Raw genomic sequence first — 27763 nt, forward strand, 5'->3', positions numbered from 1 at the left:
CCCTACATGCTCAGAACAACTCACTCAAAACTGTGATTTACAAATCCCAACAACACCTTAGTTATAATTGTTGGGGGTATTATTAGTTCAGGCAGCTTGCTGTGAGTGCAGAAGAATCACATGAGGCCTTTAAAGGGGGATGGGCAGAGTTTCCCGAGTGTGGCAGGCTATAGCTTTAAGAGTTTACTACCATCTCTGCACTCACTCACTCACTCAGCACAGCACACAACAGAAAGTTTGGAGGCCAGGCGAGAGCTAAGTGGGATACCGACAGATAGGAAGTGCATGAATTAGAGGAGGAAGAGACGAGGGAAGAAGGGGAATATCAAGCAAAAGCGGAATGAGAAGCAACGTGGGAACTTCGGAGAAAAAGGTTAGAGGGGAAACTGAAACGCGCATGAGCTAATCAACAACGCCGGAGCGAGAGACTTTCAATGGAAGTGAACTAGTGAAGCTCCTAGCGGAGTCAAAGCGCACATTTTAGCATTCATAGTCAGTGTTGTCGTGATTTCTATGACTGTGCTGGTGAATCCTGAAAGCGCAGGCACACGGGAGACGATATGAACACTTTGGATATGAAGAAAAAGACTTTACGTAAACTCAAAGAAAACAGGGGATATGAGCGCTGATTGTTGTATTACGCCTCGATTTTTTCCTCTTTCGGGTTCAGTTTTGCGTCTTATTGGGGATGTTTGCGACGACTTGCATCTGTGCGGCTTCAGCTCGGATACTGACCCGGCTCTGCGCCCTTGTGTTGGTGGTCGCTGTGGGATTCGGCTCGGAGCTGCGGGTCCGGGTCCGGCTCTCGGACGGACTGGTGACCGATGAGGTGTTGGAGGCGGACAGTGAGAGGGACTCCATAACGCTGGAGTTCAAGCAGGGAGATGGGACGCTCATCACTTTTGTGGCGGATTTCAAACAGGTGAGAGGTGGTCCTGTTTACCACTTAAACTTAACTATGGAGCCCCCGGGGGTCGTTATTACCCACTTAGTGTGACACCAAAATGCTCAGAAGACAGTCAAAGACAGTGTCACGTTACTATTGCCTAGTTAACGTCAAATTCACCCCAAATAGAACTCGTTAAAGCTCAACCTAAACACTTAGAAGGGTTGTCATGCTACCAACATTTCAAAACTTTGATTATACTAGACTATCGATACCTGTTCAGCTACCAAGGTAATCAGAACAGCAGTCTTAGACAACCAATATTTGGTCATTTCGTGCTTGAACTACCAAGTATTACAAGCAAACTTTGGCCTACCTTGTCTGAATATAATAAGCTTTTAAAATAAAGTTTTCCAGGATTAATTCCTCCTTAAAACACGTTATTAGTTTCAGAGTTTCCGAATTTTTTAATCCCTTATATATATATATATATATTTTTTTTTTTTTTTTTACAATTTTACCAGGCTGTCAATACCTGTCTGAAAATAGAAGTATTTGACATCAAATATTTGGTCATTTCTTGCTTTAACTACAAAAAGGTGCAGACAAACTTTGGCATGCTTTTTCTAAAGTGTCCAAATCTTTTTAAAACCCTGTTTTTAAGGATTAATTCTTCTCCTACACACCTGCCTTATGAGTAGTTTTCTAAAATTTCAGCATTTTCAATCCTATACAACTCATTAAAATAAAAAAATGTAATGTTTACGTATGGTACTGAAGTAAACAATCTTAACAGTAAGGTAGGGTCCCTATCAGTTCTCCCTGAGGGATCCCTAGTACAGTGGTTTTCATCTTTATTTTGCACAGGGCACAACATCTTAAGGCATACCACATCCATTTCATATAGCCTCTTTAAAACATGGTGCAGTAACTTAAGTTGTTGTGTAGTTGTTTTAATGGTTGAAAAATTCCCATGGCACACCTAGACTTGCCTTAAGGGCACCAGTGTACACCTTGCCACATCATTTGAGAACCACTGCCCTGATAGCTAAACCAAACTATTTACAGTCTTTATGGGTTCAAATAGATGGGTAGTTCTCAACCATTGGGTCAGGACCCCAAAACTGGGTTGTAAATGTGCCTGGGGAAAATGGGGCTAAAGTTGATGTTTTAAGGAAGCTTTAAGCAGGCATACATCACTGTATTTTATTTTGTTTTACTCAAGGTTTCTGTGATGATAAATACATTTTGTCATTTTCTTAAGATTGTGGCTCATTCATTTCAGTCTATCAGGATAGCAAAGCTGTTTTTCTCATAAGAAAACGTTGATATTTCAAGATATCTTGAAACCAACCAAAATTTACATGTTATCACGAGAAAAGGAGAAGTATGATGCATGTTTGCCCCTCTCTGGGTTCCGTAATGTTGCACTTCACATGCTTGTTTTGCGCTGTCTCTTTTTTTTTTTTTTGGTTTCATTTTGTTCCTTCTAAGGTCCGGACTGTAAAATTTTTTTTTTATTATATAAATTTGAGAGAATTCAAAGGTTCAAATATTTGGTCACAATTTCTCATAAAGGAGGTACTGCCTGGTCCTGAGACAGCTATTTTACTGACTTGGGATCCCAGAACTAAATCAAACCAAAAAGGGTGTAAGTTCCCATGACCAGAAACTGCTGCAGTTAAAAGAAAAAGCCCAGTCATGACCTCCCAAGGGCTGAGATAATGTTAAAAAGAGAGTTATTACTAATGACTGCAAGTTCATCTATCTCTTGAGTCCATTTCCCACATTTGTTTCCAAAATATGAAGCCAACTATCCTCCTAACCTACTTCCATTCAAGGACGAATTCAAGACACAATGACCTAATCAAGCTTAGTGTTTTCTCTAGGCAGGGATGCAGGCCAGCATATCTTCAAGGAAAACATCCAAAAAGCCTGAAACACTCCAGAGCAGACCCTATCTCTCACATGAACTTAAGTAGAAGTCTTCATTGATCTTTTTCCATCTCAGTGTGAGTTTCACTGAGGTCAACACAGCTGCTGCTCCTCAGATGTAGACGTCCACAGACCCCAGTGGCCCTGCTGCTCCCAGGTCCAGAGCTCATCATTAGCCGCCATATTTAGCATTCTTCTAAAAGTAGACGAGCAGATCGAGTATCTCCCTCCTTCAGTCGGTGCTGCATCCATGGGGTTTTTTTTTGAAAGATGACTCTATTTCACTTTGACAATGAGTATTCAGAGACGCATAAATGTCAGCCCTGGAAGGAAAACTACAACTGCGGTGTGAACAGCCGAATTGGGTGAGTGGGGGGGACTTGGAGAGGCGCACAGAGCAAAGGCATGTGTCTGTGATGGTTGCTGTCACACAGAAGCTGACAGGCTGGCGAGATGTGAAGGGGGAGATTTACCAGGATTAAGTGGGCATGTCTGACCTTTTTGATCTGCACGTCTGGTTCACTAACCAAAACAGCTAATTTCGAGTTGAAAGAGAAGAGGCCGTCACCCCCAATCATTGGTGACAAAACTGATCCAAAGAGACATACACTGATCTGTGAGCAGAGAGCCTTTTGCTTGGGCGGTGCGGGGGCCTTTATGTTGCTGCACCCCTTCATGCATACACATATGGTTGTGTTTATCTGAATAAAGCCAACAGAACCCCTTAGATCACTTTACTTTTCCGCTGCTTGATTTATCTCTTTGGTTGTAGGTCAGCCTCCCTCCCGCCTCCCCCCTCTTCTTCTCCCTCTGTCCCCCTCTCTGTCTCTGCCTCGCTCCTTTCTGCTCTCCTCTCATTTCTTCTGCATGTGGTTTTCATTTAGAGCTTGTGCACTATCTCCAAGATTTATGGAAAGTTGGATGAGCTGTCACTTCCAGCTGCCATGAATATACAGTCCAGCACGTGGGAAGTAGAGCATTATAACAGGGATGTTACCCACTGGAGATTTATAATGAAAAACACAGCCAAGAAGTGGAAAGGTGATTTAAAAGTTGAACTACTTTTTAAAGGGTTTAATCCCTATTAATCATCTTTTACAGGGATTAATCCAATTACAGATGCTCGATTCCTCCTGGACTGAAGCCTTTGTTCAAGCAAATGATCCCATCTTTGTTATGACAAGACAGTTTCAAAAAGATCCCAGTAAATAATCCACAGACAGCAGGCGTCTCGCTCATCTCTGCTTTGCGAATACGTGGCAAAGATGAGATGGTAAATGTTAGAACCATTAGACACTGGCTGAGCAAAAAGGAAGTTTAGTCAACCTTATCCAAGCAGTGAATCCCTGTGAGAACCAGACATGCTGCGATTTCAGGAGGGTCTGTCTGCAGACATATGGAAAAGATGATGCGGTTCAGCTCTTTCCTTACACCTTTGTGTCATGTTGAGTAAATCTCAACATGTAGATGGCATCGTCCATTAAGTTAAACCCTTATAGAACTGTGCTGGTGTCAGTTTTAAGCAAGAGGGCCATCATGGTAGTGATATAATTTTGTTTGTATGTTGCTCAACCCACTTTTAGCAGAGTATGGGGAGACTTCTTGTCAGTAATTTCACTATTTCATTCCCATCTTGTATCATGTTGATGTATTTACAGCACAGTCAACTCCTAATTATGTAAAATTGCTGCAGTCTGTTTGCAGTTCAGTGATATACAGATGACAACATGCAGTTTTGCAACACAAGACAAACCCCATGTGCTGTTGCAGCTCTGTAAACAGGACAGCTCTTAAGTCATATGATAGCAGAAATTTCCCATGTGCTTTTTTCACTTTTGCATGGATTTATGGTCAAACACAATCACAGACCTTGAGCTAAACATGTTTTTGAGTTAAAAGCAAATGTCTTGCCTATCTGGAAGGCTGTTTTGGCTCCTTCCAGATATATAAAGCTAATCAGTTTGTACTCTTTGAGCCCCATTTTTCATGTTTAACCAGCAGGTTTGATCAATGCAGGGATGTGAAGGACTGCAGTCTTGAATGAGTGAACACTTGAGGAGAGTGCATCCTTGTACGTCTTAAACCTTGATTGTCTTGGCATTTTAAAACAGATTTGATTCAAGTAAAAAATCATCTAGAATTTGTCCAGAACTAAATCATTAAATACAAATGGGCTGATTGAATCTGTAAATTTCTCCACCTACAAATCATGTTGTAATAGTCTGCTGTCATAGATGCACCAACATGCCAAAAAAGCTAAAAAGAGCTTGCCTTGGAGATGGGATAAACCCCTTAAGCTGTTATTTGAATAATAAGAGATGTTTTATTTTGTATTTTTCTTGCTAGTGCTGCCAAGGTCTTTAATGCAGGGATTCTGTCGCTGTAGCAATAGGAAGTAGAGCCTGACCAGTTGATCGGCGGGCCGATTAATCGGGCCAATTATAACGTATTACAGATTAATCAACATAGGCCAATATGTAGCCGATATATTAACCCTTAGAGCTCACGCAGCACGGATACGTGTGGCAGGCACATCCCTTTATCAATCACTTGGTAAAGTTTGAACCATAAGTCGTAGTCACTAACATTTTCTAGTGAGCCTCTAGAGAGTCTCTGAGGACAATGTTGTCCTATACAACAATACGTGACACAGTTTATAAAACGTTGATAACTTTTGAACCGTAAGTCATAGAAACTTACTCCTTTTTCCTCTGAAAGCTGACCATTTTGCCGTTCGTTTGTGACCATCGATGTCTCTGTAGCTCTAAAGGACACAGTGTAGCGAGCCCAGAACTTTGGTGACTTTTCAGGGTCTTTGGAGATTAAATCCACAGCATTACATTCGATAATAAGCATTTTTTTAATCCATTTTCGATAGTGTACTTTGACTTTCTTAAGTGGGCAGCCATATTTGTTTTGACATGCAAAGCATTGTGGGAGTTGTAGTAGTAGTTTTTTTTTTTTTTAGCCCCCAATATCGGTATCGGCATCGGCCCCAACAATCCCATATCGGTCGGGCTCTAATAGGAAGGGTCTTATACGGCTCTCTTTCTTAAGTGTCTTGAGAACATTTGTCATGATTTGGCACATTGCAAATAAAAACAGTACTGCAAAAAAAAAAAAACAAGTACTGTAAAGACTGAATAATGAGTTGTACCGGTAACAAACACCCTGTCTGTTTTGAGGGTTTCCTAGAGGCGACAAAAGGATCTGACAACTCTGCTAAACAGAATTGAAATTCTCACCTGTATGTAACGAATTCAATCAGCAAAGTCTACAACATGCGGGTTCTGTGTAGCTGTGTAGCTGTTTAGATCTTCTGGTACCATCTGTTTTTGCCTTGTGGAGTTTACACTCCTGCTAGATATTGCAAAATAGTAATGTTTGATTGTTGTGAAGTATGGACTTCCAACCCTAACAGATTTGTCTAGAGAAAGGGTGCCAAAACAGCAGCTTGTGGGTCAACTACAGCCTGTGTTTTTTTTTAATTGACCCACATCAAAGCATAATGTCCTTGCTTTTTTGTGTTATGTTTCTTAGTTTTGACACAAGGAGGTGTTGTTTTCCAGGGCTGAAATTGGACACCATAAATACTAAATGCATTCACCACTAAATAATAATATCTCAATTCATAACATCGTAATGAATGTAGAGAGACGGATTACAGCAGATGTGTCGATGAAGACTGGTGTTGCTGCAGAGTTTTACATTGTTTATTGCACAGTTTGCAAGACTCACATCAAACTCCTGTCTTTCTGGTGTCTGAAGAAACCCCAAACAACCCAATATCTTTGCTTTTAGCCTTCTAGTAGATAGCCACTATGATCCTCGTTACCATTGTGAGTGCCACCTGTGTTAGGGTGTAAGGGATGTGCTGTGTCATGCAATTTTACGACTGCTGCATTCGCAGCCACACCCATTCTGTAACATCTGTATCACTGTACATATCGGCAAAGAGTGTGTGAAGATATATCCCTGTATACCCTGTATATATTTTTGAGTCCTGGCCTAGTGATATATCAAAGATGGCCTGCTACCCTTATATTTTTAAGGATGTGGCCCCCAGTTAAAAAAAAAAAATCTGGACACCCCTGGTCTATAGTCATGCTGCCCACCTCTACTGGTCACTTGTTTTTAATTGTCTCCAGCCTGGTCTGTGTTTTTATACCCCAGCATATTTTGTACAATGAAGCAGCCGCCCGCAATGTATAAATTGGGGCAAATTTGCAATCACATTGGTACATTTGCAGTGGCAGATGCACTTGTGCTCATGACAGTATGTGTTTCAGCATTTTTTACTATTTTTTGCGATCACATTTTTGTTAACATTTACAAAGATATGTAGTTCATTGTAGTAACAACTAAATGATACAAGTCAAGGCATATCAAATTAAGATAAAATAACACAGGGCAAAACAAAATATACAAAAGGCGATGTCCCCCCTCCCCAGATAGATCTCAATGAAATATAATAACACATAATATGATAACAATGATAAATAGTGATGATAAATGGTATAGAAATAATAACAATAATGCTAGTAATTATTAGTAATACCAGGTTTCAGGCAGCTTTCTGTTCTACCAGTAGTACAACTAAGTCCCCCCACTTGTATCCAGGGGTATACAGACATTGCAGCAGTAGGCAAAGACACCTCAGGCAGATCCTCACCTGTAGAGTCCCCACCCACCACCGCCATGCCAGCATACCTCCACCACCCTGCCACTGAGGAGAAGTACCAACCAAAGAGGTGAAAGGCAGATATTGTCCCCACAACAAAATGTACATTAACACACCATCCTCCACAGATGATCAGATAGTTGCATGAAAATGATCAGATGCAGCAACAAATCACAATTTTTTTTGATCATGTCTATTAATCTTTCCCAAGATGAAATTGTTCTTTTAGTAGCTCCATGTAACCTAGCCACTGAGAGCTCCATAACAGCAACATCAAGGTAAATATTTAGCCATTGAGATTTTGAGAGAGGATGTGGTGGTTTCCACTGTGTGGCCAGCATATTTTTTTTTTGGCTGCTTTTAGGCCAGCAAGTAATAAAGGTTTTTTAGAGAGAGATATATTTAACATTGACAAGTCATTCAGGAGCAAGGCAGTGGGGGTACATGGCACTACATAATCCAAGATTTCTGTAAGCAAAGAGCTGACCAATTTCCAAAAGTGAGAAACATCTTTGCATGTCCAAAACATATGTATGAAAGATCCAACAGGTCCGTCAGAACACAACGTACATTTTCGTGATGATGTAAATTTCATTAAATACCTTTTCCCGGGGGTGAGATAGGTTCTGTGTAAAAATTTAAGATGAAATTGTTGTTGATTTGGGTTTTTAGAGGTTTCCCCAAAACATTTCCTTATGTAATCCAAGTCAAGTGGGTGCAGCTCTAACAGGTGTTCAAGATCTTTCGTCCACACTCTATCAATACTCAAAGGTTTATATGAAGAGACATTTAGCAATGTATAAGTTTAGATACTAAACCCTTAGTTTGTCCTTGAATGTTCAAAATAGAGTGTAGGCGATGTGTTTTGAGCGGTTCATTCCATGGAACACCTTGTAACCTTCAGTTACAAGGGAAGCTTGTAACTGAAGATAGAGAAAAAAACGATGATCCAGGTAAATCATAATAGTTACCAGTATCATGAAATGGTCTCAGTCCATTCTTATCAAAGATATTTGCCAGTTTATATATACCTTTAGAAGACCATGTTTGTGATAAAAAAGGAATTCCCCCAGTGAGTAAAGAGTAGTTATTGAAAATTGGGCTGTTAAGATGCCAATTAAGAGTTGTTTTAGACTCCTTCTCTACATTCCGCCAAGTCAACAATAAGAATGATACAATTGGGCCAAGATGTAGTTTTGACTGTCTAAGGAAAATAGAGTAAACTAGATCTTCTAGTCTACTTGGTGATGCAAGGTTTACCTCAATAGATTTCCAAGTTATGTCTGCCTCTGGGTTGAACCAGGTAGAGAGAGGTCTTAAAACAAAAGACCAAAAATAATACTTAAAATTCGGCACTGAGAGACCACCCTTTGATTTTTCTCTTTGTGTCGTGGACATCTTGACCCGGGGGTGTTTCCCACTCCAAATAAATTTAGAGATTAAAGAATTGATTCTATTCCAAAAATTTGTTGGGAGGAAGTGGTACCATAGACGAGAAAAAATTAATCCTAGGGAGGATATCCATTCTCACAATTGATACCCAGGCTTGCAGGGATATAGGAAAATAAGTCCATCTGCTAAGGTCCGATTCAACCTTTTTATGTATGTCCAAAAGCATTTCATACTACTACAGTATACTGCTCGCAGCCTACTTTTCAGAGGGAAAAAGGAGGTGTTACAAGTGTTTCCTGTAGAGAGGATTTTATAACAGAACTCAGAATTTCCGTTTCAGATCATACATTGCCTGCTAATGCTAGGTTACTCAGTAATCACACTGTGTGCTGTATCAGAGGCCCATGTGGCTACTGTGGATTCTGGAACAGCTCTAAGAGTTAAGTGTCCATAGCTAAGGAATGTTCAACCATTAAATTATTTTTTAAATCCATTTTGCGTGGTATTTCTCTATGCTAGAAATTCTTAATTTAACCATAAAATTTTAGAACTGGCAAGACCTTTTTCTGCACTGGTGGGTCAAGGGAGCAACAGATGTTTTAGGCCATTTGATACTCACTGTCTCAATCTAGTGTGTTAAATTGGTCAGGATTCTTTAAACAACAGCATTATGGTGGGAATGAGAGTTTCAGCTGTTTATGAGTCTTTATCTCATGTATGCCTGATTAAAGCAGCTAGCGTTTCATCCAGAGGCAGTTTTTACCCTCAGGTCACTTTTGTGATTGTCTTCAAAGCAGAGGCTCCATGGATACACCCTACAGTGAGCTCTCTGTGAGAATGAAGTGGAGATTCTTCACACACCCTCATGTGCTATGTCAAAGGCAGAATGAGAGGCAGGTTGGTTGGCCCTCCCCTTGGGACATACAGTATCTGTTCTCTCACAGCCTTCATAAACAGTGTCAGACTTCAAAACTGTTGAAATGGTTTTGATTTAAGCATTTTTGAGCTGTTAGACATACCGGTTTTCCCCTGCGTGGGAGTCATTTCGTCCTTGATTGTCTGTTAGAAACACTTTTGTTTGCGGATGAAGCAAATGCAAGTCAGTGCAGTGCCGTCACCATGCTTCATGTCTTGTGCTTTTTTTTTTTCTTTTGGGTGCCACACCTTACTTCTCACTCAACCCTGAAACCCCATCCCACTTTGTCACTTGCACAAACTTGCAAAGTCTTTGTAACAGGTAAGTGTCACCTGTTCTGGGAAATGTTGTTGTTGCTTCAGACACTTTTGAGAGCACGTTATAAGGGTGCGCAGGGTTTTCTCTGAGCTGTTGTGAAAGGTCAGGCTGAGTCATCTGTGAGTCATCAATAGATATAATTACTTGTGTGAGAAACTGTCCCAAGACTGATGAAAATTAAATACAATCAGAGGAAGAATCAAACTTTTCTTTACAACTCCAATGTGTACGTGTTTTTTACATTGGTCAGTACCTTAAAAGACCTTTACTCCTACTGAGTTTCACTTTTCACTATATCCCTCTTTATGTGGGAGAGATAATCTCCATAGAAAAGTTATTTCAGTCTGGCGAGGTCACTTCGCAGGGAAAAACTAACACAAAGTTAACATTTTACACTCTAGATCATAGTTGATACCCTTATTTTGAATTGGGTGCTGTTTTTTCCTACACCTTTCATTATAATGTGTGCAGGCACTGCCTCTTTTCAAGATTAATCCATGCACTATAGTCTTTTCTCCACCTTTTGTTCCCCTCTGACTCCCATTCCCATGAAAATAGCTTCCTCTGTGGCCTTGTTGTGGCCCTTCAAGGCCCCCTTTGGCCTCTCGTGGCCCCGTTGATGTCTTTATCCTTTATCCTCCTCCCACCAGCAGGCCAGATGTTTGTCTGTAAGGCCTGCTAATAAAGGAAAAAAGCTGCCCGTTCTCATAATAGTGCAAGGAGAGGGCGCAGCAGAGGGTGACACATCTTCAGTTTTTTTCCCCAGTGATCAGAGACAGTGGACAGTAGTAGTTGTGGCTCATGTTGAGCATAGTTTATATAATTTCAAACTACTTCAGAGGTTTTAAGATTGCATTTGGCAATATAAAAAGGCAAACAAAGGGTTTGTGCTGCCAAAACTTTTGTCCTGTGTTCAATCTAGTGTCCTGAAATGTCCTTTCTGTCAAAGTTGTGGCTGTGTCCTTTCAGCTGGCTCAGTCTGGTTAGTTTCAAACTCCTTAATTCACTGTTTGACTTCACAATGCAAGCCTTATGACACTTCACTCAGAAACAGTGAGGGTCCACACATGGCAGCAATGAAAGCTTTATGGGGGGCAGCCAATCAGGGGGCCCATGGAGTTGAGGAAAATCATGGTCCATTGTAAAGTAAAGCTGTGATAACCATATTTTTATTCAACCTGAATAATAACCACTCCTATTTTTTAAATAAATTCTATTTATATATGCAATAGTATAATAAAGTCTTTCCAAAAATGCAAACCCATTTTTTTTTTTAAAAAAAGGCCTTTTTTTGGTAATGTAAACAATGAAGATGGGCACTTTGACTAAACTTTTGGAAAGTAATATCAGGGACATTATAGCTGAGTTATGATGTGCGCAAACGTCAGTGAACCTCAGAATAAAGTAGAATCACTTAAAACAGCTTTAAAGGAAAAATAATTAAAAACTGCTAAAAAGGTAAAAATTAGCAAAAATCTATTTAAAATGGTGGAAATAAGTTGTGAAAAGTGATTAAAGAGTGGCAAAGATGGTCAGATAGGCAAAAATAGGTCAAAATGCGCAAAAAATTGAATAACGCTGCAGGTGTGGGTTAAGACACGAAAAAGTGGTAAAAATGGGTAGTTTAAATGGTGAAAGTGGATTAAAAGCGACAAACATCTGTTAAGAAAGCTATGCAGTAGCAAAATGGGTAAAATTATTTAAAGGTAGCAAAAACAGGTGGCAAAAAATGAGTAAAACTGCAAAAATGTCATAAAACATGAACTAAAAGAAGTCACAAGATTAGCAAGAAGTTGGAAAATATTGCACAAATTTGTTAAAAATGGGAAATACTAGGAGCAAAGAAAAAAAATTAAAAATGAACTAAAAGGAGCAACAAAAATGACCAATATCTGGGGAAATAGGGCAGAAAATAATGGTTACAAGTGGCAAAAAGTGGCATAATTAGGCAAAAATGGTTTGAGAGTGTAATAAAAAAATGTTAAAAATGACAGAAAAAATGGTTATAACTGGTAAAAATTGATAAAAAGTGGCAAAATTGATTAAATGTGCCAAAAATGGGGCAAAAGGGAGTGCAAAAAATTGGTTAAAGGAAGCAAAATGTTGTAAAAATAAACTGTAAGAAGAAACAAAAATTAGCAAGAAGTTGGAAAACTTGGCAAAAATGGCATAGAAATGATATACGTAGATGTGCAAAAATAGGCTGAAAGTGGCAAAAATGTGTTTAATGTGGAAACAAATTTTGCAAAAATGAGCAGAAACAGTGATGAAAAGGGTTAAAATGTGACAGGAATAAATATTTTGAACATTAGAACCTAGTAATAGCTTCACATACTTTTCAGTTCCAAAGTGAGGCAGCGTTAAGCCAGGTTTCTAGCACCAATGCTACTGATCCAACACACATGTATTGATTTCATCAAATCATAACTGGGGAGGGCTCATACTCTCAGGTTTTCATGGTCCCAGTCAGGCTGAGGGACGGCATTACATCACCCTTTTTCTTGTCAAATAATCAGTCGCTTCCCTGGTCATAAACACTGTCTCTATTGTGAAAGTTTTTGAGAAAAGGCAAAAATGTTAAAGGAAGGGCATGACTAACATTTTAAAAACACCCATCACACAACTTCTGTAAGAATCTTTTTTTTTAATATATTCATAAAAGCAAACATTAGTGCAGGTTTTTTTCCACAAAATGATATTTTGATATTTGCAAAATCTGCTTTTAAAATATCAATGCTACATAGTTTTAATTATGCTATCCTGTGTCATGGTCATTAAAGAGCTGTTTGTGTCCCCTGCTACAGGATATTAGAGCTGTGGGACAACAGTTAGAGGCTCAATGGGACTGAAGCCATCTCCATTGTTTATGCCTTATCTATCTGCCTCATTTCCTTCCCTGTTAGCACCCTCTGTTTGTCTCCTTCTCATTTCCTGAATGCAAAGTCTCCATAAACAGTTGAGCTGTCTGGATAATTGTATCCAGACTGTGAGAATGAAAAGTCCCCTCATTGTGGCCTGAACATATTTTGTACACATTTAAAAGACCAGATTGTGGAAGTGCTGGAAAATTAAGCTACCTTCTATTGTTGTGACGTGAACAGCCAGGGGAGACACCTTTCTTTCCATAGCCTGCAGTGTTTTTACTGTCCATTCACTGCCGCTGTTTACTAATTGGCTTGCTTCTTGGACAGCCAGGTGTGACCCAGCCCCGAATTGACTCCACATTCCTGCCTTTGGAAACTGTGTAATTAGCTTCAAGTCAAGCATTTCTCAGCACAGCAGCTTTTCTCCCACTTCTTTTGTCCATGTGCGAGTGTGTCACCCTCTCTCCCTCTTTCTCCCAACATGATCTTTAATCCCTGCCTACACCTGGGCTTTTAGACAGGGGCTCCCCTCTGCCACCTCGGCAGAAACCCCCCTCTACCCTCCCTCCTTTCACCAACAGGGTAAATCCATGTGTTGTTTTTAAAGGGGGACACGGATCTCTAGAGAGAAGTGGGGTTTGAAGGAGAAAAAAAAACATTTTTCAGTTATTTATCTACATATAATAGCAAATGTGGAAACTGCTTTTTGAAAGAATATTTTACATTGTTGGATAAGGTAATTATGTTTTTCGGCCTTTACTGCTGATGTGAGTGAAGTTTTGGGGAGTCAGAGAGTGTATAATGGCATGCACCATTAGTGTCAGGACTGGGACTAGAATCTGCCACCAGTGCAATAAGAAACATCCTGGACCTTCAGCTCATTGCCACATCTGCTCTACCATCTGTAGTGACGGTGAATGTGCACTGTTTACAAACTGAACTACACTAACACCCAAAGGTCTGTCCATCTGTGTTACTGTAGAAAGTTGGCGTCAAAAGAAGTTGGAGTTATAAAGTCTATAATCTATGATATGATTATATTGTTAAGGTCTTTTTAAATGTGTGTGCAGGTGCTCGGTCATCCAGGTTATGACTGTCAGGGCTTAATACAAACAGGGAAATAGACTTGGTTAAGGTTCTTGAAAAAGTTTCGTCTGTCTTCTAGAAATGACTCAGGCTGATTTTTTTTTTTACCTGACATGCCAGATAAGAGTGTTTCATAAATCCATTGTGTGGGTATATTCCACATTCATCTGGGAAACCTCCCATATAAAACATTTGGGAAAGGCAGGACTTATAAAGAATAAAACGGCAGCTCGCCCACTGAGAATAAAATTCTCAGTGGGCGATTGGCTGAATGTTCTGTGCCTCACATTCATTATGGGCCAATCAGAACGGCAAGACAAAAAGAGGTTGTATGCATGCTCAGCTCTGGTAAAAATGCTGCCATAGTATATGGACAGTGGAATATGATGTGGATAAAACTTATGCCAAGGCCAGTCGGAAGAAGTCTTAAAGGTCTTCTCCACCAAGAGAAGCTTACAGTGCAGCTCTTTGCCCTTGTTTTAATAAAGACCAAATGTAAGAACAAAACAGAAATAAGATCTCATATACTGTAGCTATAACAAATCTCACCCAGATAAACAATGACCAAGCCTTTCAGGTCTGCATTTAGTTCCTAAAGGCCTTATCAATCAAGAAGAAAAACAGCTTTCTAACAGACTTACTACAGAAACTATTACTATCAACAACCTCTGTAAAACCAATTCCAATTTTGCTTGAATGTGGTATTCCAGGGTATAAAATAGGGAGCACAAACGTCCTTTTTTCATTATTTGAGCTGGGGCAGACAGTTTTTTCTTACCTTTCCAAACTGGTATGTAACTGTCTTGTCTCTTGCTGCTCTTTGGCTGGCCCTGGTTGGTCGCGATCACCAAGAAAAGAAGGAATGAAGGACTGATTACAACACTGCAAAATTTTAAATCACGAAAACATTATGAATAGTCACATTATCATGGATTATGGATTTAGCAATATGGATCTGTGGCATCAAAGCTCTGAAAAATTACCAGGCTTTGTGCCTGGAATAAAAATGTTCTGGAAGGGATATAAACTCCAGGAGCCCTCTGTTGATCAGTGAAAAGATAAGCTTCCCATCACAATGAACTCCATGGAGATTTGTATTATTGTTCCTGAGATATTGTACAAAATGCATATGCCACCACTTTGGATTGTCAGGAGTTGAATGACTTGACTTAAGCAAGGAACAAACTACAAGATAACCCAGCCAATTTTAGACTTGATTCCCCCTGCCCAAGCAAAGTGAACAAAACTTAATTTTATGATGGCTCTGAAGATCATCTTGCCAAATCTTCCTATGAGATGAAGTGTGTTAAGGGGGATTTTACCTTCCCTGATCTGCTCAGAAGACGGTTAGAGCTGCTCCAATTTGAAAGTGTAAATATTAACGATGTTTAAGATAGGAAAGCTGTTAAGCGGGGGGAAGTGGAGGGCGACGGAGTGTGCACTCTTTGATTTTTGTCAATGAAACACAAGCCAGTCCAGAGGAAAGCTGACTGAAAAAGGAAGTTCAAAAACAGGCATGGCAACAACAGTAAACATGAAGCATAAAGTAAGACAGACATCATAAATGAGTGTTTATACATGTGCTGTAATACATGTAGCAGTCAAACGGACACAGAGAAGAGTTTTTGCTACAGCAGCTGCATCCACTGGTACATCCATTTAGCTTGTTTATTCCAAAGTCTCACATGACTGTCTGAGATTTTAATTTTTGAAAACAATTATTTCTTAACAATGGATGAATAAGATTTATATTTCTGCTGCTGTGGTCTCCAAACATGTATAGATGTTTTAGTTTTACTCAAATCACATTAAAGTTTAAATTCTGCTATCATTACTGCCCTAGTACCAGGTTTTTAGTGTCTAAACTTTTTGGCCTCTGCTCTGACAGCCTGGCCGATAAAGTAATTCCAGACCAACCCAAACACCCACACAGAACCACCATGATCCCAAATGAGTCATCAGAGCGTGGCTGACCAACAGTCCTCCCTAGCCAGCCGTCAGCCTTATCAACAGACAGGGTCTTAGAGGGGATTGGAAAACAGGAAGAACCTCCCGCTCAGGGAATAGCTGCTGGCACACTGTTAGTGTTTGTGTGTGGGTTTGTGTGCATACGTTTGTGTTTATTTGAATGTCCACCCTAGCATGAAAGTGTGAGTTGGCACAGTTAGTATGGCACTGCTGTAGAAGTCATTTGAATATTTAACTTCCTCTGAGCTACAGAAAATAATCTCCTGTTTCTTTCAGTTTAAAGCTACATGTAGCTCTGGTTGTGAACAGGTACAGGCTAAGTGAAGAGAAGGTATTTGGTCAGCTGGGTTACAACTACAGTGACTGAGAATGTGCACTGTAAATGGCACCCTTTGACTGACTGAATAGGCTTTTGTGCACCTCTTAAATAACCTGGCCCACCAAAGGTAACCACCAATGAAAAAGCACCCCCACCTCTCTGCTGTTTAACAGGTCATAGTGTGACCCGCTAGTCACTTTTCATGAATACAGAATTGTGTTTGGCTGTTGGCCAGAGGTAGTTTGTCTCCAAATGGACTAAGTCCTGGGTGTCAGGGAGCGATGCTGAGGAATCTGTACTTGTGTGGATTATTTATAGCCATGCTGACATTTACAGGGCTCTGGCCGGGAAGACTCAAGGCTACACTGTCCTTTGATTATGGTATTACCCCATCTTTTTCAAGACAGGGAAATGTCACCCCCTTTTAATTCTTAATGTCTGCACCTGGTGATTTTCTCTAAATGCTGGTCTGCAGGCCTTTAATTTTACTAAAGTCTGTGAAAATGCACTTTAAGGTGGTGACTCATTCTACAGATGTTGGCCTTACTTCTTTAAGGACTGCTTCTGAATTAAAGTAGCCTCGCTGTTTATTTTCAGTTTTGGGCTTGCCAACTTGATCTTGATGTCCTTAAGAGTTTTTTTTTTCTTTTCACATGTAGGAATAGGATGTTTCATCCCTCTAACTGCATTCAGCAGAGTCTGACACCCGTCGGCATCATGTTTACCTGATCTTTTGTCAGTGTGTGAGTGGTGTATTTGAAAAGATGTAGCTTTTGTTTGGTCGGTGCGTTCACTCTCTTGGTGTTTGGATACTGTGCGCCATCAGAACAGCAGGCGTAAAAACCCCTCTGATTACACCTTTGCATATCATTCTTTTTTCTGTATTCACAGTGTGTGTCTGCAGTTTCTGAATGTGCCAGCGCTGGTTTCAGGGGGCAGACGTGAGTCTCGTCTAGTCCAAACAAACAGTGGAATCCAGCAGCTTCTGACTGGGCGGAGATGTGGAGATGATGTCATTGTTATTTCTCTTTTTGCTATTAGAAGCAGTGTTGATTATCATCTCTGCATTAATGCTGATTAATTTTTGCTGGTTAAAGGCTTTAATAAAAAAAACTTGTATGATGGAAGGCTGAAGATCTACTGGCTGTGGTTGGAAATTACTCAGTAAGTTCTTCCTGTATAAACTATAGTTTATAGTTTGAGAGTTAAGGGAAGGAGGGAGATGAAAGGATCACTACCATTCTCATGGTCTTCATATCTAATTTGAAGCTTTACAGCTAGTATGCTTGATATGGCATGACTAAACAAGGGGGGAGATGGCATTATTTGCAGTAGGATTATCACAATAACAGGATTTTAAACTTTAATGTGATTTTGATTTTAAAAAATTACAAATAGATAGAATTGCTTTTTTCAATCATCTGACAATGAAAATATATCCAGTTATTGGAATATAGGTCACATTCATCTGGAAAACCTCCTACCCAATTTGTTTAGTAAGGGCAGGACTTATTAAAAAAATTTGGAAGGTGATTGTAGGAATAATCTGTCTGTCAGGTCCTTTATAGCCCAATCAGAGCAACAAGATGAAATGAGGTATAAGGCGTTTTCAGCTTTGGTATGTAATGTGAGCTCGGCAGGCAGGCACTGTTGTAGTTTATAAATGGTGGAGCTTGTTGGTGAATAAAACTCATGCTGAAGCAGGGCGAGAGAACAGCTAAAACGTTCAGCTTGTTTTGATAAAGAAATGCTGTCCAGAACTGATTAATAATGCCACTATACTATAGTTACATCTGAGGTAATCACTACAGTAGCAGCAGCCATTGTACAAACCGTTTTACAGTACTTAGCTTTCAGTGTTGTTCTTTACTCTCTGTTTGATAAAGAACAGTGTTTCCCATACATTCATTTATTTGTGGTGGACTGCCACAAATAGATTCTGGCACTACCTGCTCGCCCTCGCTCTGTGAATGTAGCTATCGTTAAAATGACTATATCGCGAATATCCAAGTATAAATTATGTTGAAGTTTTGAGCCGCCAGGGTGCATTTCTCGCTGGAGTTTCGCTTCTCCCATTGTCCCTGAATGCATCTCTCACAGCAAAGAGCTGTCTTTTTCTCCTCCGCCTATCTGGAAAACTCCTGCACATGCGGCCGAGTTTTTTATACCAGCGGCGAGAGAAGCAAGGGAGAAGAAGATAAACAGAGCAGCGTGGCAAGTTAGCGGCTAGTTAGATGCCTTTTAAGATGGACAACGAGAAACAGCACTGGATCTGCAGGGTTGAGCGGTCGTTCAACTTTGAAAAGGAAGAGGTCAAACTCACGCGGTATTAGTTAAAATACGCCACAAGATGACTCCGAGATAATGGCGGCAGTAACAGAACACTCCACTAAAGACATTAGCCTAGCATTGTTGAAAAGCCAGGATTTAAAAATCTCATAGAGATACTTAACCCAGAATACGAGATTTGCCTGGGTGCAAACCTTTTGCTGAAAGCTCCCTGCCAGAGTCGTACATGTCAGAGAGAAGACGGCCCAGCAGCAGAAAAATGTGATCCACATCTCCACAGCTATGGAGACTTATCTCAGCCTTACAGTTCAAAACACCCACAACAAGTAGTTAAAATGTTCCTGCCTCCAGACAAGCTATCCCCATGATCACACAGGAGAGTTTATTGAATAAGGTCTAGAGATGCTCTCATGTCATGAACTTGTCAGAAACTGGTCAAGCATTTATCAGCACAGATACTGGACTAATATAATCACAGCTGTGAGCCTGAATGGAGGACTAGACTGCAGGGTTTTGGCCTCTGGCTGCATGCAGGATTGGTGAGTTTTGTGTAGGTTTGCTTCACCCTTAATGAGGGAAGTAATCATTTTGTAAACAGCAATAGTAAAAATAGCACAGAAAACATTTCAGGACTTTGCATACACTGTAAAAGACTGAGTATTTCATGATTTATGTATTTTTTTATTTATTAGTAAAAGTTTGAGTAAGTCCTTTTCAAAGTAAAGCTGCTAAATTGACTTTATATTGATTTTTACTTTCTGCATAAATTTGATTAAAATCCAATAGAAAAGTCTATTTTAATCACCAAACTAGTGTCATTTGGGGCTGAATTTAATAAAGCTGCTGAGAGGCCATTTCAAAATATTGCAATATATATTGTGTATCAGGATATAGCAAAAATATATCGGGATATCAATTTTAGGCCATGTTTTTTTTTTTTTTTAGGAAGCCCCGTAAAATAAAATACCTCAAGAAAGGGTGCAAAATCTGCAGGAACAAAATTTAATTGTTACTCCTTTTGATTTAAGTTACCTACTTTATTTATTCAACCTAATTTCTTATTTATTTTTATTTATTTCTTTAAATAAGCTTTTCTTTAAATGTGTTTATGTTAAGTTTATTTGGTGTTTGTTTACATTTGACATTAAATGAAAGTTTTATATTCAAATCCAAATCAAACTCCATGTTTTTTCTTTGCATGAGGGATTTAGAATAAAAGAAGCCATACGTAGATAGCACTGGTTGTACAGTCTGGTATGAACATACTACTAGTGCCAACACATCTGATACTGACCATACAGAATTACAAGACAGATTTCAGTGCTTCAATTCCAAAGGACATGTTTCCTTTGCTTATATGTTCTGTTTACATCTTATTTCTCATAGCAGCCTACTTTTGAAACATGTTTATTCTCTTTATAGTATTGATTCAGGCACCCTTTAGCACCCTCAGACCATAAAAAAAGAGAATTGCAAAATGTATTTTGTAACATCAGTTTAAATTGTCCGTATTTGTATTGATTTTTAAAATTTATTGCAAGGTACTCTAACATGCTTTCATTGAATACTGATTTTATAGTGAGTTTGTTTTTGAATCCTTGAGAATGGATCTTGGCATTTCTGTTCATTTTAGTTTCATTTTAAATTTACATCAATATAATTTGAAATTAATACTTAAATCAGTTGTTTGGGGGTATTTTTAACCCTTTTAACTGCGAAAAGTTCTACTACAGAAATAAAGAAGACCAGTATTTGAGCTGTTGTGATAGCACTCTCCACAGCCAGCTTAATGTTGCACCTTCAGAAGCAAAGTATCACAGATTATGACGAGTTTTCCTTCCTGTTTCAGCATCAAAACTTTTGATGAGTCATGCCGACTTGTTCTAGTTTTGTCAGTGCAAAGCTGAGTTAACTGCTGACTGTGGCATACACATTAGAAATGTCTAAATCAATAAAAGAGCAAATAATAACAGACTGTCTTGTTCTCGTAGATCTAATTGTATTAGATGTTTGCTTGAGACAAAGTTTCATCAGAAGAAACTCCCACATTAAGCAACGTTGCCCTCCCTTTGCCCCCTTTTTGGCCTTTACCCAAAGCAGAGCAGCAGAAGTAGACAATCATTAATGTGGACACATAATTACACAAGAGGAGGAGGCAACCCAGCGTCTACCACTCAAAGAAACGTAGTTGGTGGAGCTACCCTGCTCCTCTGTAATTACCCAGAGAGCCCTGGGGCAAATCTGTGCGGCTGACACGAATGCTTTCCCTCCTTTCTGTGCCTACACTTCCACATGTACACACACAGCGTCCCAGCATAGCGCCATGTGTCTGCAGTATGGGAGGTCCTGAAGTCATGGCCTCTGGGTCTCCCTACACTCGAGGGGAAATGCCGCTCTTCGCCATGTCTCTGTCGACTTTCTGTTCCCTTTTCATTACATCTTACTTTGATACATTCATGCCTCCTGCAGTCGTGACATTCTCTTTAATCAGTCATACTTTGTTCCTTTGGAAAGATAAACTAGAGTACTGGGTTATTATCACAGCAAGGGGACATCGGAGGTATTGAGTTTCAAATTCTTGTGTTTCAGCAGTCCTTTTCTTCATACAGCACTGAGCAGCTCACAGTGACGTGAGGGAAAATCTGGAGTTAATATCAAATAAACTCTAAATATAAATATTTGCTCTGTAATTTGCGTTCCAAAGGTCAAGTAGTCTTGCATGATTGTCTTTTGTAATACCCATGCTTATATTGTATGCATGCCAGGAACTCTTTTCACTGACTATAGTGGTTCTTCAAGAGGCTAACCAGTGATCATGCAAAGTAGTCTATTAAGAGCTACAGAGCGTAAACACTTCCAAGGCACGGCTGCATTGCATACTTGTCAGTGGGTACACTGTTGCATGCAGGAAGTTGGGCCAAAGAGCTTAAGGGAGAACTCAATGGGGTTATCTCTCTGTGTTTTATCTGTCCCAGAGTTCCTCCTGCTCTGAAACAGTTTCTCCTCTGCAGCCTGTTGGCTTCAGACGGCTGTGTGAAAAGCGGAGGAGGGGTGTTTTTAGGACTGTGTGCGACTATCTACAAGCCAAAAGGGTAGGGGGTGGGAATGGGGTTGTCCGATGAATAGGAAGACAGGTCTGCTGCTTTACTCTCCCCACTGCTGGAGCTTCCCATCATGCTTTGCATGCCCCCTCACACAACTCTTTATGGCCCTGGGTTTGGTGCCAGATTGCTGAAACACTTGCCAACAGCAACAAGTTTTATTTATTTTTTTCTTTGATTCCTCAACTATCACTATTTCCCTACTAGTGAAGCTTCACATAAAACAGAGTGCTAAATGTGTCAGACTTTTACTACATGTTTGAAACTTTGTTAACTCTGATAAGTTTAAAAAAGCATGTCTGAGGATTTAATGTGACAGTACAAAATAACCACATCATAGATGGAGGTACATTGCACAGACATATAGGCCATTAAAAGTACCAACAGAGTGTCAGATGAAGCTCTATGGGCTCTATGATGCACTTTTAGCAGACAGTTGTTTAAACAGCTCTGAGCTCCACATATTGAATTACTTTCTTTGAGTGTCTTGAAATGGAAAGAATATTTGCTGTAATCTGTACGAGCCTACACATATAAACAGTGAGTTATTACAGCCTCGCCTTCTGCACCACTTCAGTGTCTTTAGGGGAATGTCTGTTTATCATCTCATCCCTGATGTCTTGCAGGATGTAAAAATATTCCGAGCTCTGATCCTTGGAGAGCTGGAAAGAGGGCAGAACCAGTACCAAGCCCTGTGCTTCATCTCTCGCCTCAACCGCAATGAGATCATCCCCAGCGAGTCCATGGCTCGTCTCAGACAGGTACGAGCCATCTGGTATTTACCAATATTATCTTTTTTTTCCCAAACATGTCCTTAACTTCCATCATTCTTGAAAAAATTAGAAAAACCCTCAGGCCATTCGTTTGGCAGAGGAACGGCGAGGACTGGAGCAGCTAGAGATGAGCGCAGCAGTCAATCTAAGTCGGGCCTGGCAACTCAGCTCCCACATCCACAACATGTGTAGTGAGGCCGGGGAGGCCATCTACACCAGAGAGGCTGATGTCAAACATTGGCTGGATAAAGGTCAGAGTTCTGCTGTTGGTGTGTTAAAATTTCTGCCTTCTCCTCTATCTCCCTTTCTTCCCTGTACTGACGCTATCTATCTTTCCTGTTTTTATCACCTCAGCAGCTCTCTTTACTTTATTTTACTGCTATCACTTCCAACTATATCTTTGGCTTCTTCTTGATAAGGCTCAACTACTGGTCATGCTATCTTTGTTTACCCTTTTCTTTCTTGCTTTACATTTCTTATACATTTCAATTGGCTGGCAATTTATAGTCCTTAATAACCCAGAATTCTTTTTTAATATTTGTGATTTCATTCTCTCTTACTGTCCATAAGGGTGGATAAAGGGGCTAGCATTTTGGGGCCCATGGAGGTCAGCAAAATCATGGTCCACTGTAAAGTTGGGCTTGATAACCACATTTTATTTTTACCCTGAATAATAACCACTCTGATCAAAGCAACCAAAAATGAATTTTATTTAGTTATTGTAGAACAGTATAGCCTATTTCAAAATGTAAACTCCTTTTCTTAAAACAGAATTACATTTTTGTTGTTAATTTTAACAACCTGGATGGGCACACTGAACTAAACCAAAGCTAAGCCAAGTTGTGCACAAATGTCAGGATGCCAAAAAAATAATGCATTAGAAACTAACAAAACTTAGATTAAATACGTAATTGTGAAAAGAGGCAAAAAGGGGTTTCAAATGGGGAAGAATGGCCAAAAAGTGGCAAAAATGGGTAAATAGTCGCAAAAATGTGCTAAAAGTGGCAAAGAAATAGGTTAAAACAGGAAAAATTGGGATCGAAGTGAGTGGAAAGGGTAAAAACAGTCTAATCTTGCAAAAATTGGTGAAAACTGACCAATGTGAGGTAAAAAGTAGCAAAAAAAATGGTGAAATGTGAAAAATGGAACAAAAAGTGCAGAGAACTGGCATAAAGTAGAAAATAGTGGCAATAAATGGCTAAAAATCTTTTGATATCACGCAAGCTAGAGCCTTTGTTCTCAGCTGTTAGGTCTTGATCCATTTTCAATGAGTTGTGGATATGCGCCAGCTAGGGGTAAAATATGCAGCAGAAAGCATGGTATGATGTACTTAAATTCTTAAGGACATGTCTCTAGCTCTTTGTTTCATTACACCTTTTGTTCCAGCTTAAGACCGATTGCTCAGTTTTTCATTAAAATCTATGATAGTGTATTCAAGCCACTCTAAAATCTTAAACTTTGAAGAGAGTCCATTCATTTTTGTGAAAATAAAATAAAATGCTGAGAAGTTCACAAGAAACCAAACTAAGAGTTTCTTAGTTTAAAAAGTTGTAAATTTACAAGAAGAAAATGGACATTTTGGAGTTGGAAATCTCATAAAGACTTTTTTAACTCAGTCTCAGTAAAAAGTATTATTTGATTAGGCTCCAAGCTTCATGAAACCGGCTTCATCTGGTATGATTTTCTTTCAAGCAATTAGCTATTTTGAACTTTATAATCTCAAAAATTCAAAGTTTTGGTTCTTGTGAATTTACAACTTCTCTAACCTGATTTTTTTTTTCAAAAATTAACAGATCCCTTTTGTTTACTTTACTTTACTTTACTTTACTTTACTTTACTTTTTGGAGTTGGGCACCGGTTTAGCTCAGTGGGTGAAGCAGGTGCCCATATACAGAGGCTTATGTTCTCAATGCACTGGTCGCAGGATTGATTTCCAGTTTCGATGCTGTTTGGTGCATGTCTTTCCCCCACTCTCTCTCCCCATTCTTCCTAGTTCTCTTCAGCTTTTTTATTTTTGGAGTGGCCCTAATATGCTCTTAAAAGAAACATTGGGTTATGATCGGAAATTTTAAGAAATTTGGGTCTGGAATCATCAATAAAAAGGTGGTGGTGGGTCCAGACTCTTGGCCAAGTTGAGAACCAATGAGCTAGAGAGATCAAGTGAAAAATATAAAGAATTGTTAAGTGTTGAATTGTTGTCTGAGTCGTCACATGTTCATGTGATTTTATACATCAGAAGTCAGACATTAATATGAAATATTTGTGATAATCACGAAAACAAGATTATTTGTTATACTATAATAGTGCCTTTAAAGACCAGTAATAAAAGCATCTCCACCTCCATCAGCAAAGACATCACTGGCATTGGGCAAAAACCTTGTATTCCCAAAATCACCACTTTTCAGGGACTTAAAAAATGTGCGTTCTTCCAAAATTTTAAACACTGAATAGTCATGGTCAACATCTTTGTCACACTTTATATTGCTTTAAAAATGTTAAAACCCACCAACAGATGTAAAGGGTGACCAGTAGCACTGATGTATAAAAAACAAATTGAAATAGTGAAAAATGGAGATGCAAGGTTTTGGTCTGTTGCCAGTGATATATAACATATATTTTGGTTTGGTTTTAAGCTTTTAAGCAAAGAGCCAATCTCATGTAGAACAGCTATCTGCCACAACAGAGTTGAGTGTTGCAATAAGCCAAAGTTCTGAAGTAATCATCCTTTCAAGAATGTAAAAATATAACAGGTAATAAATCATTTTTACCACAAGTGTTAATCAGAATTGAATTGTGTATCTTAATTTGAGCTGTTAGATTCTTGATTTTTTTAAACACCAGATGTTGAAATCATAGAAAAAGAAAGTTGCAATCTAATTTTATAACCCTCAAACTTTGGCACACACCTGAATTTATAACACATCATTTTCCATTAACCATAAGACCTTTTTGCATTGCTATCAAGTATCTACATAGCAATGAAGTCTGAATTATTCTGGCTGAGGAGAATCCTTATGACAGCACTATTGTTCACTGACAGCACTGTTATAGAGGAAACAATGTTGATGGTCATGGTTCACCAAGCACTGTGCACCATTATCAGCGAAGGGAATCACAGTAGCATCTCCTTTGCATAACAAAGCTGCCCTTTTTACCGCACCATCTCCTCTCTTTGGAGCCACTCAGTTCCCCCTCTCCAGTTCAATACAGTATTTAATTGAGTGAAATCGCACAGAGAATGATAGCCTGCTTTTGTTTCTAGAGCTCTGGTAATAGTGCAACATTTCATGTCTGTGTCACAGGAGTGGATGGCTCCATATTTGAGGTCCTGCCCCAGACAACGGAGGTGGCCAGCTTTCAGGCCTGTCACTCTACTAAAGACTTGTGGCAGCCGTGTCTCTGCACATACAGCCTGCGTCTGGAGTGGTACCCATGTCTGCTGAAGTACTGTCGAAGCCGGGACACCACAGGAAAAAGCTCCAACTACAAGTGTGGCATCAAGAGCTGCAGCAAAGGCTACCATTTCACCTATTATGTTCCCCAAAAACAGCTCTGTCTATGGGATGAGGAAACCTAACATTTGGCTTAAAAGGAAAAAAAAAAGTCTTCAAGCCAATGCTTCCCTGGCCATGCAATTCACAGACGTTACAGTAACACTGTACCTTACTTTATATGATGGTTAGTGAAGCTGCTTCAGGTGAGAGCTACTTGTTCAAGCTAAAACAGGAACAGTTCAGGTTCCAAGTGAGACCAAATCTTTTGAGGAAAGAGAAACTTTGCTCTTCGTTCTATTAGAGGTCACATCGACTCTGAGCCTCTTTGGGGAAAATAACATATCATAGTTAATTATAATGTGACTCTGCCAAGAAGCTGTGACTTTTGTGCCTTCTTTTGAGAATATATCAGAGCAGATGACAGGTGCCAACAACAAAAACCTCTCAAAAAAGCTACAATGTGCACAAAGCTGGACACTGCATTTCTTGCCATGGAAATGGGAGAGACAATGGAATCTGGTTCTGATCATTGGAGCTGTACACATGATCTACAGTTTTGAAGGATAAATTGGATGGTGGCTCTCTCTCTCTCTCTCTGTCTCTCTCTGTCTTTTTATACAGTGATACATTGTTCAAAGTAAATAACTTTTTTTTTCCAACAACTTAAGCTGGCCACAAAGAAAAATCTACTCCAATGCTGGCTTTATTTATTTTAGTTGCAATGTGAAATTAAGGAGGAGTATTTTTTGTATCTTTTTTGTGACATCTTTTTGCATTAAAAACGCTCTTCAAGTCACAACTAAACCACAGATCCTCACAAAAGTGTTTAGGATGATCCATACACCTTGCTATGTATTTTCCAGGGAAGTAAATAAAGTGCATACGCAGTTATATTATCTTATTTAAGAAGAAAGTTTAATAAGGTCTACCCATAATTAACCATGAGGGGAAGCCTTATGCCTACCAGTCACATTCATAGTGTGTAAAAAATGTCAAATAAACCAAAGCCAAAGGAAATGCTGTCAAAGAGGGTGTTATGTCTGTTCACTCTAGTATTTCTTCATGTCTGGGTTCACTAAAACTGCACTGTAGCCTATTAAGTGATCTCTACTGCCATCTGCTGGTTAAACAGTGTTCCTCTTGTATTCAGATGCCAGAGTTCTGCATTTTCCATGCGAACAGTTAAGCGTTTATAATCTATACATCCTATATCCCTGTTCAGTTTTCATGCTCTAGTGCTTTTTGGACTTATGGGACCAAATTTCATACAGTGTCTGTTTTTAGAAATTGATTGAAGAACATTTTTGGTCTATTTTACCTTCATCTTCATCTCAGTCTTGACTGTCATATCCTGTTTTTCTGTTTGTCTGTCCTACTTACTAAAGAACCAAATGAGTGAAATATTTCTGTTTGTGGCCTTCTCTGGTGATCAAGTGCCTTAACATTTCCACTGATAACTTTTTCTATGTAATTATAGAGTAGGTCCTTTAAATATTTTTTCTATGAAAGAGATATGAGTACATTGTAAAAAGTTGCCATAAGGAGCAAATGAAGCAATTTGGTGATGTATCTTAAAGAGCTGTGTTTTACCTGAATTTGTTTCAATAAAGTCTTTCTTTGCACTGCATAATTACACTGGAAATCATTTTAGATAATTATAGGTCATATTATGCCTTTATTTGACAGAAGACTTAGAAGGGGAAAAGGATCAAAAGCTACCAAGTGACCAAAACTTGTAAAC

General features: G+C 39.3%; 1 protein-coding gene across 1 annotated transcript; it reads left to right on the top strand.

Annotated features, from left to right (window-relative positions):
- On the top strand, nucleotides 1–27652 carry oafa (OAF homolog a (Drosophila)). The gene is made up of 4 exons (XM_041801981.1): nucleotides 1–922; nucleotides 22382–22516; nucleotides 22599–22779; nucleotides 25831–27652. Exons 1-4 carry the CDS (start codon nucleotides 689–691, stop codon nucleotides 26103–26105), a joined length of 825 nt encoding a protein of 274 aa, XP_041657915.1. The 5' UTR covers nucleotides 1–688; the 3' UTR covers nucleotides 26106–27652.
- Nucleotides 27653–27763: the final 111 nt, after the last annotated feature.

Source organism: Cheilinus undulatus, linkage group 2 (genome assembly GCF_018320785.1).
Source record: "Cheilinus undulatus linkage group 2, ASM1832078v1, whole genome shotgun sequence".
Classification (NCBI taxonomy): Eukaryota; Metazoa; Chordata; class Actinopteri; order Labriformes; family Labridae; genus Cheilinus; species Cheilinus undulatus.